Raw genomic sequence first — 12,426 nt, 5'->3', positions numbered from 1 at the left:
CCGTCCCTTCTTTCACTCAGCCTGGAAACTGGGTTGAAACAGGAAAAGAACCTGCTTGCTAAAATCGGTGAGCATTCTGGGCAAGAAAGGAGCGCCGTCTCTGGTTTCGTTACCATGGGAATGTTTCTGGATCGACTACCAGGGGAAAGAGGTGCGCCCTGGACAGAGCAGCCCAGCTCCAGCCATCACAGGCCTGCCACCAGACGTGCAAACGCCTGCCCAAGAAGCCCTGGAAGCTTCTGGGCCTCAGAAACGTGCCCCCGGCCTCTGCATCCCTGGTCTGCTCTGCAGACCCTCAAGGCTGGCACTGGGTCAGGAGGGCACCGCCCGCAGGCCCAGCCCTGCCTCGCTGCCTCCTGCCAGCCTGTGTGCCCACGCTGGGCTCCCTGCTCCCTGCACGGTTGTCCTGAGGAGCCACCACTGAGTCACGCGGCCACATGCCGTCTGCCCGTCCGTCCCTGGGGCCCAGGCCAGACCGTGCCAGGCGGACAGGGCTGCAGCCTCAGCCAGCACTGCACAGCAGCCCTGGGTCTGCTCTGGTGAAGGCCCGGCCGGCCTGCCTGTCGGGGGTGGGGGTGCTGGGGCCATGGCCGCCCCAGAGACAAGCCTGGGCCGGGACCCAGCCCGCCCCGGCTCAGTCCACAGGTGGGACTTTCCAGGGCAGTGAAGGGGTGGGTGGGAGCCGGGGCCCCAGTCAGGCTGGGGGCGGGGGTAGGGGGGCTGGATACGTGCCAAGTCCATGCCCCTCCCTCAGACGCTGCATGTGGCCTCTGCTGTGGGCCCCCAGCCCCCTCACGCCCCGAGGAGGGCCCGGTGCTGCCTCTGCCCTGGCCGCCCTCCCACCCGCGTCTGGGCGGGGCCACATCAGGGGCGCGTAGTATCGGGCCCCCAGCCCCGCAGCCAGCACGCACACACGGCCGCGGGTGGCCTGCAGCCCTCGGGGAACATCCCCAAGACTCAGGGTCAAGATACCACCACCAGAAAACACCCCCACACAGACACACAGGCATGTCTTCTCAGGTGAATGGCACGCCTGATTCTGCACACGAACACTTGGAAGGAGCGGCAGCTGCCCCCCACGATGCTGCTACGGAGGGCAGGGCGCCCAGGGCTGGGCTCAGCCGTGCGACTCAGCTGTTGGCAGCTACAGCGTGCCCGACGTGGCTCCACGGCTGTCAGACGCTGCCCATGACAAGCGGGAGATGGGTCTCCCGGCCCCAGCCCTGAGGACGAGGGGGCCACGATGGCCCTGCCGGTACCTCCTCAGGGCCAGCCCCCAGGCCTCCGCCCCACCCCTGGCCAAGGCGGCAACCTCAGCTCATTGGGAGGGAGAAAAGGGGTCATCCTGACCCCCCAGCCCCGTCAGTGGGCTCCACAGTGGGCAGGCCATGGAAGGACACCCACGTGACGAGGGCCGGTGGCTGCAGCCTGGGCATCTGGGTGGGAGGGAGGCCCTCGCGCATTGCAAACCCCCAGTACCACCCAGACTGACTGTGGGTTCTGTCCACCACCTGCCTATGAAACACTCTCAGGGAGAGGCTGGCAGGGACAGGCTCCCAGCTCGAGAGCCCCGCTCGACCCCAGGTCACGCCTGAGTAGGAGGGGAAGTGTCGTGGACCCAGACAACCCCCACCTGGTCACCTCTCAGCTCGAGAGCCAGCGTCTGCCGCACCCTTCCAGACCTAAGTCCTGCCCCCCACCAGCTCTGGCCGAGGCCAGTCCCGCCGATCGCTTTCCCAAGACGTGACAAGGAACCCAGGAAAACACAGGAGAAAGCAAAGCTCAGAGGATCTGTGTGACATGCCAAAGCACCCCCCTGAGGACAGGGTGGGCAGGCCGGGGATCCAGAGGTGAGATGGCGAGAGTGCAGACCAGCAGTCTCTGTGCCAGCAGAGCGAGGGAGCGAGGCCCGGCCGGGGGGCAGCCGCGAGCTCCCGGGGCCCCAGGGGCGGGACCCCACCCTGTGTGAAGCACCAGAGGGCACTCAGAGCCCAGCACTGGCCACACTCGCTTTCTCTGCAGCAGCGCGGCCCCAGCCAACCCCGGTGCCTAGGTCCCCACGGGGGGAGCAGGGCACAGGCCTGGGAACCCTCACACGGAGCCCCCTGTGCGGCCCCAGAGCCCCGCCAAGCTCCCCAGGCCTCTCCCACAGGTGCGGGGAGGGGCAGCCACCTGCCAGGAGCCTCTCGACAAGCAGGGCGCGCTCCCCAGCCTGGCGCGCTCTCGCCTGCGCCACCCCGCAAGGCCTCTGAGGATGCTGCCCTCCCGCCTACCCCGGGGTCATTTCCCGCGCCCGCCGCCCATGACAGGCGCCAGCAGCCCGCAGCCGCGGAAATCAACAAGGCAAAGTACTCACGTTGAAGAAATTGGTCTTGTTCCTCTCGCAGAAGAGCCCCTGTGCCGGCATGTGCTGCAGCTGTTGCCACGGGATACCACTGCCTAGCAACACGTCGCGGGCCCACTGGAGGTTCTGGGGAAGCAAGAAGTAGGTTGGGAGTGAGTGTGTGGGCAGCTCCGGGCACCCACGGGGAGGGGGGCAGTCCCCTCCTTCCAGGCTGCGCCAGCCAAGCGGCAGCGCCCACAGACAGCCGTCCTGTGGCGCCCACGGCCCTGGCTTGATCACCTGGCCGCGGGTACATTTCCGAGCTGGTCTCACGCCCCGCACAGCTGACCTAGGAGAGCACGGCCGCGGACTGCCTAGGGAGGGCACAGACAGGGATGCCTGGCCCTGCCCAGCTGCGCAAGATGCTGCACGGACCCAGCACCCCACTGTCGGCCGGGGTCCCCCAGCAGCCTAAAGGGTCCAGGCTGACCTGTCAGTCCGCGGATGACAGCCCTAGGCCCGGGGGAGCCGGGGCTACAAGCCGCCAGGGGAAGCGAGTTTGTGGGAGGGGCTCCGTCCACGGCTCAGGCCGCGGTTCTCTCGGTGGAAGCAGGGAGGGCGAGGCCTGAACACCAGGCCCTTGAGGGGAGCGCAGACGGGGCTGATCCGTCAGCCTCCCACAGACAGCTCCTGGGAGCCAGGAGGCTGGCGCATGAGGCCGTGCTGTTAGAAACACTCCCGCTGCCCCCCAAACAGGCTCGCGGGTGCCCGGATCTGCTGGCAGAGCTACACGCACGTGCTGGCCCGTGTGGGGGTGCCCCGCAGCCCTGGGGAGTAGACCACCCTCTCCGGGCCTCCGCTGCCCACGTGGAGGATGCCGGTGGCCACTGGGCCACTCCTAGGGCCAGGATGCCAGCAGGAAAGCCTCTGTCTGCACACCCACTCCTCCTCCTAGGAGCTGGCCTGCCCTGACCTTGGCGACATGAGCCTCTGGCCTGCCCTGCCTTCCCCCCTGCCAAGCTCTCAGGGAGGTATCCCTGGGAGGCAGGAGGCTGGGGCGGGCGTGAGGCCAGTGTCTCCCTTGAGTTCCCTCTGTGTGGGGATGCCTCAGGTCTCACAAGGCCGGTCGCACGTCCCTACCTGGCGGGCAGCATGAACTTGCCTGTCCTCACACAGCTTGAGCAGAGAGGCTGTGGGCCACCCCTCTCCCAAGACCCGGGCGGGCTGCACCAGCTGAGCCTGAGGGGGAGGGCTGGCCCATGCTCAGGGGTCTGAGGCCCCTCCCTCACCTCACGTGGCTCAGGCCCCTCTGCCAGCCTCACTCTCTGTCACTGGGCATAGCCTCTTAGTGACACGCTGGTGGGAGCTGTTGTTAGGGTACTGCCACGGCCCAGAGGGGAGGACCCCAGAAGCGGGCAAGGCTCAGGAAGGCTGCGGGGCACGGGGCTGGGGGGCACGGGGAAGGCCCCGCGGTGGAGTACGGGCGGGGCCGGGCCGGGCAGGCCCTCCTCTGTCTGTCCTCACTAGGAGGCCCAGACAAGCCCCTGCTTCTGGGTGGGGTGCAGGGAGTGGCACGGAGGGGCCGGGCCATCTCCATGCCCGGCCCAGGCTCGGCTTCTCTTGGGACATCCGTGACCCAGGAGGGCCAGAGTGGGCAGAGGATGGCAAGAGCAGCCTGGCACGGGAACCCCGCACCACTGGGGGAGAAGCAGGAAGCCCGCACGGGGAAGCACGCTGCTTGGGGTCGGCGGGCACCTCCAGGCAGGCAACACCCAGGCGCCATGCATGGGGGCGCCAGCGTCCCGGTGTGGCTTGGGCTGCATCTCCCTCATGGGTCATCGCGTGGGGTGTCTCTTCTGCTGCTGCCTGGCCCTGCGTGTGTCTTCTTGGAGAGATGTCTATTCAGGGCCTTTGCCCATTTTTAAGTTGGGCTGGCTTTTAATTAACGAGTTGTCAGAGCTCTTCGTGGCTCCTGGATACTAGTCTCTTGTCAGATGCGTGATCTGCACATCTCTCTCCCACCCTGCCGGTCCTCTTCCCGCTTTGGCAGTGTCCTTTGAAGCACAGAAGTTTCCCATTTTGATGGTGTCTGGTTTACTCATCTGTTTCCGGTCACCTGTGCTTTTAGCGTTGTATCTATGGAATCATCGCCTAACCCGAGATCACTAAGATTTACGTGTATGTTTTCTTCTAGGAGTCTTGTAGTTTCAGCTCTGAAATTGAGGTCTTCAATCCATTTCAAGTTAACTTCTGTACACACTGTGATGGCATCCCCTACTCCATGGAAATGAGTTTGAGCAAGCTCTGGACTTGGTGATGGACAGGGAGGCCTGGCATGCTGCCGTCCATGGGGTCGCAAAGAGTCAGACACGACTGAGCGCACAGGCAGGCCTCCGACTTCACTCTGGCTGTCCAGTTATCCAGCGCCGTTTGTTGTCCTTTTCTGCCACGAAAGGACTGTGGCGGCCTCGTTGAACATCTAGTGACCACAGACGCACCCGTTCACTGCTGGACTCCCGACTCGCCTGCGCTGATGTGTGATCGCCCCTGAGAGTAGCGCCACACTGGTTCTCCTTTTAGCTGTGACGCAACACGTAATGCAAACTCCACCAGAGGAACCACTTTCAAGTGAGCAGCTCACGACGCCGTGCGTCCACACCGCTGTGCAAGCGTGTCTCGAGCCCCCCTGGGACTCTTCGCCTTGCCAATCTGAGCCCCGTCCCCATTCAACAGCAGGTCCTGGGACCACACGTGTGTGGAGTTCCACCGGATTTGTTCTTTTTTTGTGTCTGACTAATTTCACTGAGGACATGCGTGTTGGAGCAGGCATCAGAGTGTCCTTTCTTTTTAAGGCTGAATAATATTCCACCCTGCTTTGATTACTGGAGATTTGCAGTGAGCTCTGACATTGGGACGTGTGAGTTTTCTAGATCCGTCCTTTTCCAAGACTGTCTGGCTCCAGGAGCACATTGTAACCCACTCAGTCCTGATCCCTCGCAGCAGGTGGGGTCCCCGGTTCTCCAGGCGAGCCAGAGGCAGCAGGCTGGTGGAGCACACAGAGTCATTCTTCAGCGAGCTCCAGGACCCCTGTGCTGCAAGGTCTCTGCGTGGCCCATGTGGATGGTGGGAACCACAATTTTATGAGCAATGCCACGGCCTAGGACTCCAACTCCTGCCAAGACCAAGCCCTTGGAGAACCACGAGCAGCAGGCACCGGGCTCGGGGGCGGTGGCCTTCCCCGAGGCGTGGGAGCACCTAGGAGCCTGTGTCCTCAGGCGTGCCCCCCACCGCGGGCCAGCAGAAGCCACACCTTGGGGGGCCCCAAGGCGGGAGTCTGGTGTATAGCAAAGCTGACCCTGGGCTGGAGAGCAGCCTTGGGGGATGTCAAGGGTCCCCAGGGACGGACGACTACAGAAGGGCTGGGGGGGCCGCAAGCCCGTGTGGTGCCAACACGGAGGAGACGGGCTGTGGTCCTCGGGTGGGGCCCTTGGGCAGGACCCGAGGGCTCTGAGGCTGGCTCCACTGGGGCCGCTCTGCCGGGGGCAGCCACAGAGCCATAAGCGGGGAGCATGGAGATGCCACCACCACGCCCAGGCGGGCTCGACAAGGAAACGGACTGCTGCTGAGCCCGCACAGCAGGAAGCGTCTGTTACCCAACAGCTGTGTGGGAGGTGGTCACCGCTGGTCAGAGACAGGCCACCAAGAGCTCTGGCGAGGCCCCAGGACGGCAGGCTGCCCCACCGGGCCCGGCGCTCAGCCTGTGAGGCAGCGAGGTGTTTGAAAGCCACCCAGCAAGGCCTCTGTGCAGAGCAAACAGCAGCCTGCGGGGCCCCCGGCTGCTGCAGAAAGGGAAGTCCATCTTGGGGAAGCAGGCCACCAGGTGGGACATGCGGGGACTGAGGAGCTGCAGATGTGCGGTATGGCCCCACAGAACAGACAGCTGGGCAGCCTCGTCCCTGCCACTGGGCCCACACCCACCCCACAGGCCCCACAGCCCATCAGCCCAGCACAGGGGACCCAAACGACCTGGGCTAATTTGCAGAAGAGCACAGGGCCAACAGTGAGCAGGGACAGGCCCAAGGTGAGTGTCGGGGGAGGCGCGGTGGAGACGGCTGGGCCCCGGGAGCCGGGCTGCCTGACGTCGAGCAGAGGATGTGACCACTGACGGTCACTGTCATGTGTGCAAATACACACACAGGGCGGCCTTTGTCTCACACCAGCAGGACTGTGGACGGCGCCCCCGAGTTCTACAGCTGACATAACTGTGGTTTCCTGCTTTTTGAAAACCCGCCCAGCAAGGACACAGGCTGAGGAGCCCGCACGGCCCAACCCCAGGCCCAGATTAGAGCCATCTGTGGGAGTGCGGAGGCGCCCGGGGCCCCACGGGGCCTGCGCGGCAGCCCCGCTCTCCCTCCAGCAGCCAGTGACCGCCCCTCCGTTCTCAGGGCATCTCACCCCCCAGATCCCTTCTCAGCCCTGCTTCTAGAGGAGGCAAGAGCGCTCGCAGGCCCCACAGACTGCTCCTGAGGAGCTTCATTCAAACCCAGGTCTGCCAGGTGCAGAAGGCCCGGGCACGGCCGGGCTGGCAGGGACGTGCAGCAGGGGCCGGGAAAGCTGGAGAGCCCGCAGCCCCCGCCAGGCTGCAGTGCCCGTGTGCCCTGCCCTGGGGAGCCGGCCTGCCGCACGCACAGCCACTCCACACCGCGCCACGCCCCACAGCAGCTGTCAGGGGGCTTCCTGCCACAGTCAGCTCTGCTCAGGCTGTTTGCCCTCCCTGCCTCTTCAGGCCCCCAGCACGGGCCTCTGGGGGGAGCGGCTCCTGAGCCCGGGCCTTACTGAGCGGGGGAGCCAGACAAGAGTGGAGGCCACAGCCAGACCCGGGGGCCACCCTGCCAGCCCCTCGCCTGCCTGGGCAACACCTTCCCCTCCCTGCAGCCACCAGGGCTCCTCCACCCTCGGGCTCCAAGAGCGGTGCCTTCCTCCAGACACAGCAGCACCGCAGCCTGCCTGGGCCCCACTACTTTCCCTGTGGGACCCGTCACGATGGGACTCGCCTCATTGGCTCACTGGTGTATTGCAGATCTGCCCCGTGTGAATGCAGCTCTGGGAGGCTGTCTCCCCAGCTCCTCCGGGTGAGTGGGGAGCCCAGAAAAGGACGCAGACAGACCCCACTCCCCCACCAACGCTAAGCGCCTGCACGAGAGGCCTGGAGGGAAGCACGGGAGCCCTTACGTCTGGGGCCCTGCTGCTGAGTCTACACTGTCTGCCTCCGGAGCTGGAGGAGGCCGCCAGGGCTGCAGAGGGCCAGGAGGCCCACGCCGCCCCGCCCACGCGAGCCACGCCCCTCCCAGCCGCCCCGCCCATGCAAGCCACGCCCCTCCCAGCCGCCCCGCCCACGCGAGCCACGCCCCCTCCCAGCCGCCCCGCCCACGCGAGCCCAGGGCTGCTGCGGGGGCTCACCCTGTGGGTCCTGCTGTGCGTGTACAGAAAGGCCAGCCTGTAGAGGCTCTTGTAGTGCTGTGGGAAGCGGCCGAGGCAGAGGTGCAGCGAGGCCACGCACTGCTCAGTGAGGAACTGCCGCTGCTCCTCTGCCCCGGTGGGCAGCCCCTGTGGGAATGCCAGCGGCTCCCCGGGCGTGTCCGCCCGCTTCCTCCCGTCCCCCGGGGCTGGCCCAGGCATCTGGGGCTTGGCAGGGCCGCCAGCGGGGCCCGGGGCGTCGGCGGCAGGCTTCTGACTGCCCTGCTCGGTGGCCCGGGAGCCTTCGTTGCTCTCTGAGGACTCCTCGGCTTTCCCTGCGTTGAGAACAAGGAGAGAGCGTCACCTCGGCTCCAGAGCCCTCCTCGTGGCCGGCAGCACCAGCGACAGGAACACCTCTGACAGCCGCACAGCGGGACAGGGAGACCCTGCAGCAGGGGCTCTGCCCCCAGGCCCACTGAGGCCCCTGTGGCCTCCGCCTCCTCCCTGACAACACAGGCATCCCAGGTGGTGTGCAGCAGAGCTGGGGCTGTGCGCGGGGCGCCCCGCAGATGGGGCACAGGCTGTCTGCCTCCAGGCGGCGCAGGGGCGCGAGGACACGGTCCGCAGGGGCAGGCGAGGTGCCCCCACCCAGGGCAGCGGCTCCAGGCTCAGCGCCCCAACCCCAGTCTCCCTCTCCATCTTAGGGAAAGACCAGAGGCACTCTGCACCAACCCAGTACACCCACCACCCGCGATCAATGCCCCGTCCCTGACCCTTCGGGGATGTGGTGAGGCAGCAGGGACAGGTGGCAGGGAGCACACAGCTGGGGGCCTCCCTAGCACGCACGGCTCTGGCCACATGGCCACACCCACACATGAGCCCCTGAGCCCAGGCTGTCCCATCCAGGGCCTGTGTGGTGACTCTGGAGCCAGGCCTGGACCCCAAGGACAGGTTACCACCCTCCCACCAGACAGGCAGCATGGGGGGCAGATAAGGGTGCAGACTCAGCCCTTTGGACCTCAGGTACTTGTCCAGTAAATGGGAACAGCCAGTGCTTTTCCCAGGGATGCTAGGAGGCTTGGCTGTTGCTGCTGCTATCTGCCAAGCAGCTGTGAGCCCCAGCTGGGCCAGCGTGGAAACGCTTTCAAAATCCATGGCTGGCCAACCAGCCTTGGCCTCAGAGCATGGCCAGGACTGCCCGCCTGCCTGCAGCCTCCCAGCAAGGCCAGAAGTGGGGCTGACCACTGGCTTCCACAGTGGGGCCTGGGGATCACAGGAGTGGGGAGCTGGGCAGACCCCAGGGCCAGATCAGGGCCCTGCCAAGAAAGGCGGGGGGGTTCAGACCAAAAAGCAAGTGATGCACGGGACACCGTGGGGCCTGCACGGGCCCGGGGGTCTGACAAGGAGCACGTGTGAGACGGGACACCGTGTGGGGGTCTGACAAGGAGCACGTGTGAGACGGGACACCGGGGGTCTGACAAGGACAGGGTCACCAGTGCTCACTGAGCGTCACACACCTTCCTGAGATGCTGCATTGAACTCCACGACCCACAAACAGGCCTGGGGGTCATTCCCACCCTTCGGGAGAAGCACCAAGGCCCGGCCTGTGAGTGACTTGGCTGACCGTGGTCCCGGGCACTGGCGGAGGCGCCAGGGCAGAGGCCAGGCCACTCGCAGGACACCCGGCCGACCAGCCATGCCGAGTCAGGGCTGCGTACCTTTCTCCTCTGTGGTCGCCGGAAGGTCTTTACCAGGCAGTCCTGCTTGGGAGACAGGAGCGGGCGGCCTCTTCTCTGTGCAGGGCCTCCGGGAGCCCTCCTGGGAGCTGGCGGGCTCACTGAAGAAGTCCTGGGTGGAGCTGGAGTCCGAGAGTGCCACGGCTGTGCTGTCCTGGCTGCGCTCTGGGGAGAAGGAGAGCAGCGGTGGGTGAGCTGCGCAGCGGGGCCCAGAGGGGCCTCCCCGGGAGCCCCCCGCAGCCACTGCTCACTGCCCGGCCTGCCGCCCTGGAGGCATCGAGCCCCTCCCAGAGGCACCAGTCTCCCAGGGCTTCCTTCCCTGGGGAGCGGTGCTCCGGTGCGTGTCTGACAGCTGGCTCTGAGGGACAAGCTTGTGCTTGTAACATCCTTGGCTCCTGCACCATGAGTGCTCCCGCCGAGGCTGACCACGCATTGCCAGTACGATCTGGCGGAACGTGGGGCTGGGAGGAGACGCGCGGTAGTGGCCGTACGCCACCGCAGGGCGTTCCTGCCATAACAGGCACACGTGACTGAGAAGCTCAGGGCTCAGCCCACGCCATTAGCTAACGTGTGGTGGGTCTGCAGTGACAGTACAGAGGCCTGGGCTCGCCCACGGGTGCCTCTCCACCACCTCTCAGCTGCTTGAGGAAGAGAGGGGAGGGGAGACGAGGGGCCCCGCCCGGGGTGCGGGCCACGGCTGGGGGAAGGGCGTGAAGCCCTGGCTGGACCTTCTCCTCGAGGGAGCAAAGCCAAAGGCACCGGGCCGCACAGGGCAGGTGAAGCCCCGCGGGAAACGCCTGCCCTGCACGAGGCCCCGGGCCCCAGCGCTCCCACCGCAAGACGCAGGGACCCGGCCCCCTGGCTACGCGGCGGCACCCAGACCGCAGAGGACCAGCCAGGCCCAGCCCAGGCCAGCAGGTGCCGACTCCAGGACAAGAACTCTGCTGCAGGGAGAGGGGTGAGGACACGGAAGAACCCCCCTGAGGGGCACACAGAGGCCGAAGTGAGTGGCAGGCAGAGACGGACCCTGAGAAGCCTTCCGGCCGACCAGCCGGCCCTGAGCAGAAGGCAGCGTCGGGGGAACTGGACTCCGGGGCGGGGGGCCCCTGAGGAGGCCCAGTGACAGCAGGGCCCAGCCCCGCCCAGCCTCCACCTCACGCCTGGGAGCACAGACCGAAGCCCGTTCTGGGCACGAACCTCACTGCCTTCAGTGTCTTCTGTCCTACACGTGCTATCCCAAGTCCCCGAGAAATCTAAGACACACACACACAAGTAGAAAGAGCACTGTCGAGACACAAGGAATCGACACGACCGCGTCACAGACGCCCCGCCCTGCTCTCCACGTTTACTTTATCTAAACTATCGCTGTCCGCAGAAGAACCGCAGCCACGCAGCGTGAGCTGACCGAGCTCGAGGCAGGAGCCTGACGGAGGGGAGGGGCTCGCCGCCCATGACGCGGGACCACGTCACCCGAGGACAGACTTCAGTCCCTGAAGACGTCTCAACCCCAGTGCAGATGCTACGTTACTCCGTAAAAAGACTTGTGAATAAACCAATCAGAGAAATAAAATACGACCGTCACAAGAGGCTGCAGCTCAGCAGGGACAGGGAAAGGGCCTGAAGCCTGCAGGGCCACCGTCGGACAGCGCCCTGCAACTCTAGGGAAGACGGGCCTGGGGGGCAAGAGCATGTGGGTGCTCATGCCTGCGAACGAGAGGACACGTGTGTCGCTGCCAAGACGGCCACCACTGGGGACTACAGGCCCTGGGACAGGTCTTTCCTATCTTCTGTGTGTCTAAGAGGGTCAGCGTGAGGCTGCTGAAAACGATCCTGATTTCCAGTACTACGAAGCAAGCAAGGTTTCACACCAAGAAGCCAGTCAAGCCCCCGTGAGGCCTTTGCAGGGGTTATGCTGGGGGCTTCCAGGCCCCAGTCCTAAGGCAGGGCCAGACCCAGGGGAGAGCCGGGAGACCCACAGGGCTGGACGGGAGGGCCTTCCAGGGAGAGGCACACGGTGGACCCTGGGGACCACCCACCACCCAGGCACCCCTCCCCAACCTTCAGGGGGAGCCCAGGGCAAGGGAACAGAGCTGGGGGTGCAGGGAGTAGGGCCCGGCCCGCTGACTAAGGGGGGGGCCCGTCCCCTGGGGCTCTCTTCAGGCAGGTCTGACTCAGCCCACACCCCCTAGACTCTGAGGACTCCCAGGCCAGCCCCAAAGAGCTCTGCTGACAAGACGCGTGCTTCCTGCTGTGTTCTCTCCGTTCGCTCTGGCAGGATGACTGGAAATGGCCCACAGCCATCCAGTCCCTTAGCTGGGCTACATGAAGGCTCAAGGAAAGAACCATATGCCGGTGTGGTCAGAACTGTGGCCACTCTGGCTGCTGAACCCCAACAGGATGACCCTGTTCCGCTGGCCAGAAAACAACAGGCTTCTAAGAAAAGTTAACCTGAGCGCAGTCAGTATTTTCAGAACTCTTTAAACTGGCGAGGTCTGCCCCGTCAGGCCCCGATGACCACCAGGAAAGGACTCGTCCACCGGGAGCAGGGCTGGCCATGGAACAGGGCCCCCCCATACAGGCCTAGGAGACTGGACAGATGCCCCGGAGAAGAAACACCGGGAACCCACTCCACACTCCCAAGAAAGGCAGCAGCAGCTTCCCCTCAGGGTCTCTCTTCTCCGACCTGGTCACTCAGCGTCCGAACACCATGACAAACTCCAAGCTCCATGTCTTTGCTCCCACGGTCCCTCGCCTGAAATGGCCCTCCTCCACGAAGTTCTCCTGACCCACCAAACCCCAGAGGCAGCTCACGACGCTCCCTCGGGGCACTGAGCACTGCCCCAGGGACACGCAGACCCAACCGAGGCCTCATCTAGACTCCCCCAACAGCGCCCTCTCCCAGGCTGAGCA

At 65.4% G+C, this 12,426-nt stretch overlaps 1 protein-coding gene across 4 annotated transcripts in view; it reads right to left on the bottom strand.

Annotated features, from left to right (window-relative positions):
* CABIN1 (calcineurin binding protein 1) overlaps positions 1 to 12,426 on the bottom strand; it is a 71,424-nt gene that overhangs the window by 21,458 nt on the left and 37,540 nt on the right. For all 4 annotated transcript variants that reach the window (XM_061385525.1, XM_061385522.1, XM_061385521.1 and 1 more), the window contains exons 27-29: positions 9,499 to 9,681; positions 7,784 to 8,115; positions 2,357 to 2,470 (exon numbers count right to left, since the gene is read on the bottom strand). In XM_061385525.1, the coding sequence (XP_061241509.1) occupies positions 2,357 to 2,470; positions 7,784 to 8,115; positions 9,499 to 9,681 (629 nt within the window). The remainder of the gene's footprint in view (positions 1 to 2,356; positions 2,471 to 7,783; positions 8,116 to 9,498; positions 9,682 to 12,426) is intronic.

Source organism: Bos javanicus, chromosome 17 (genome assembly GCF_032452875.1).
Source record: "Bos javanicus breed banteng chromosome 17, ARS-OSU_banteng_1.0, whole genome shotgun sequence".
Classification (NCBI taxonomy): Eukaryota; Metazoa; Chordata; class Mammalia; order Artiodactyla; family Bovidae; genus Bos; species Bos javanicus.
This window is presented reverse-complemented; position numbering and strand designations above follow the sequence as displayed.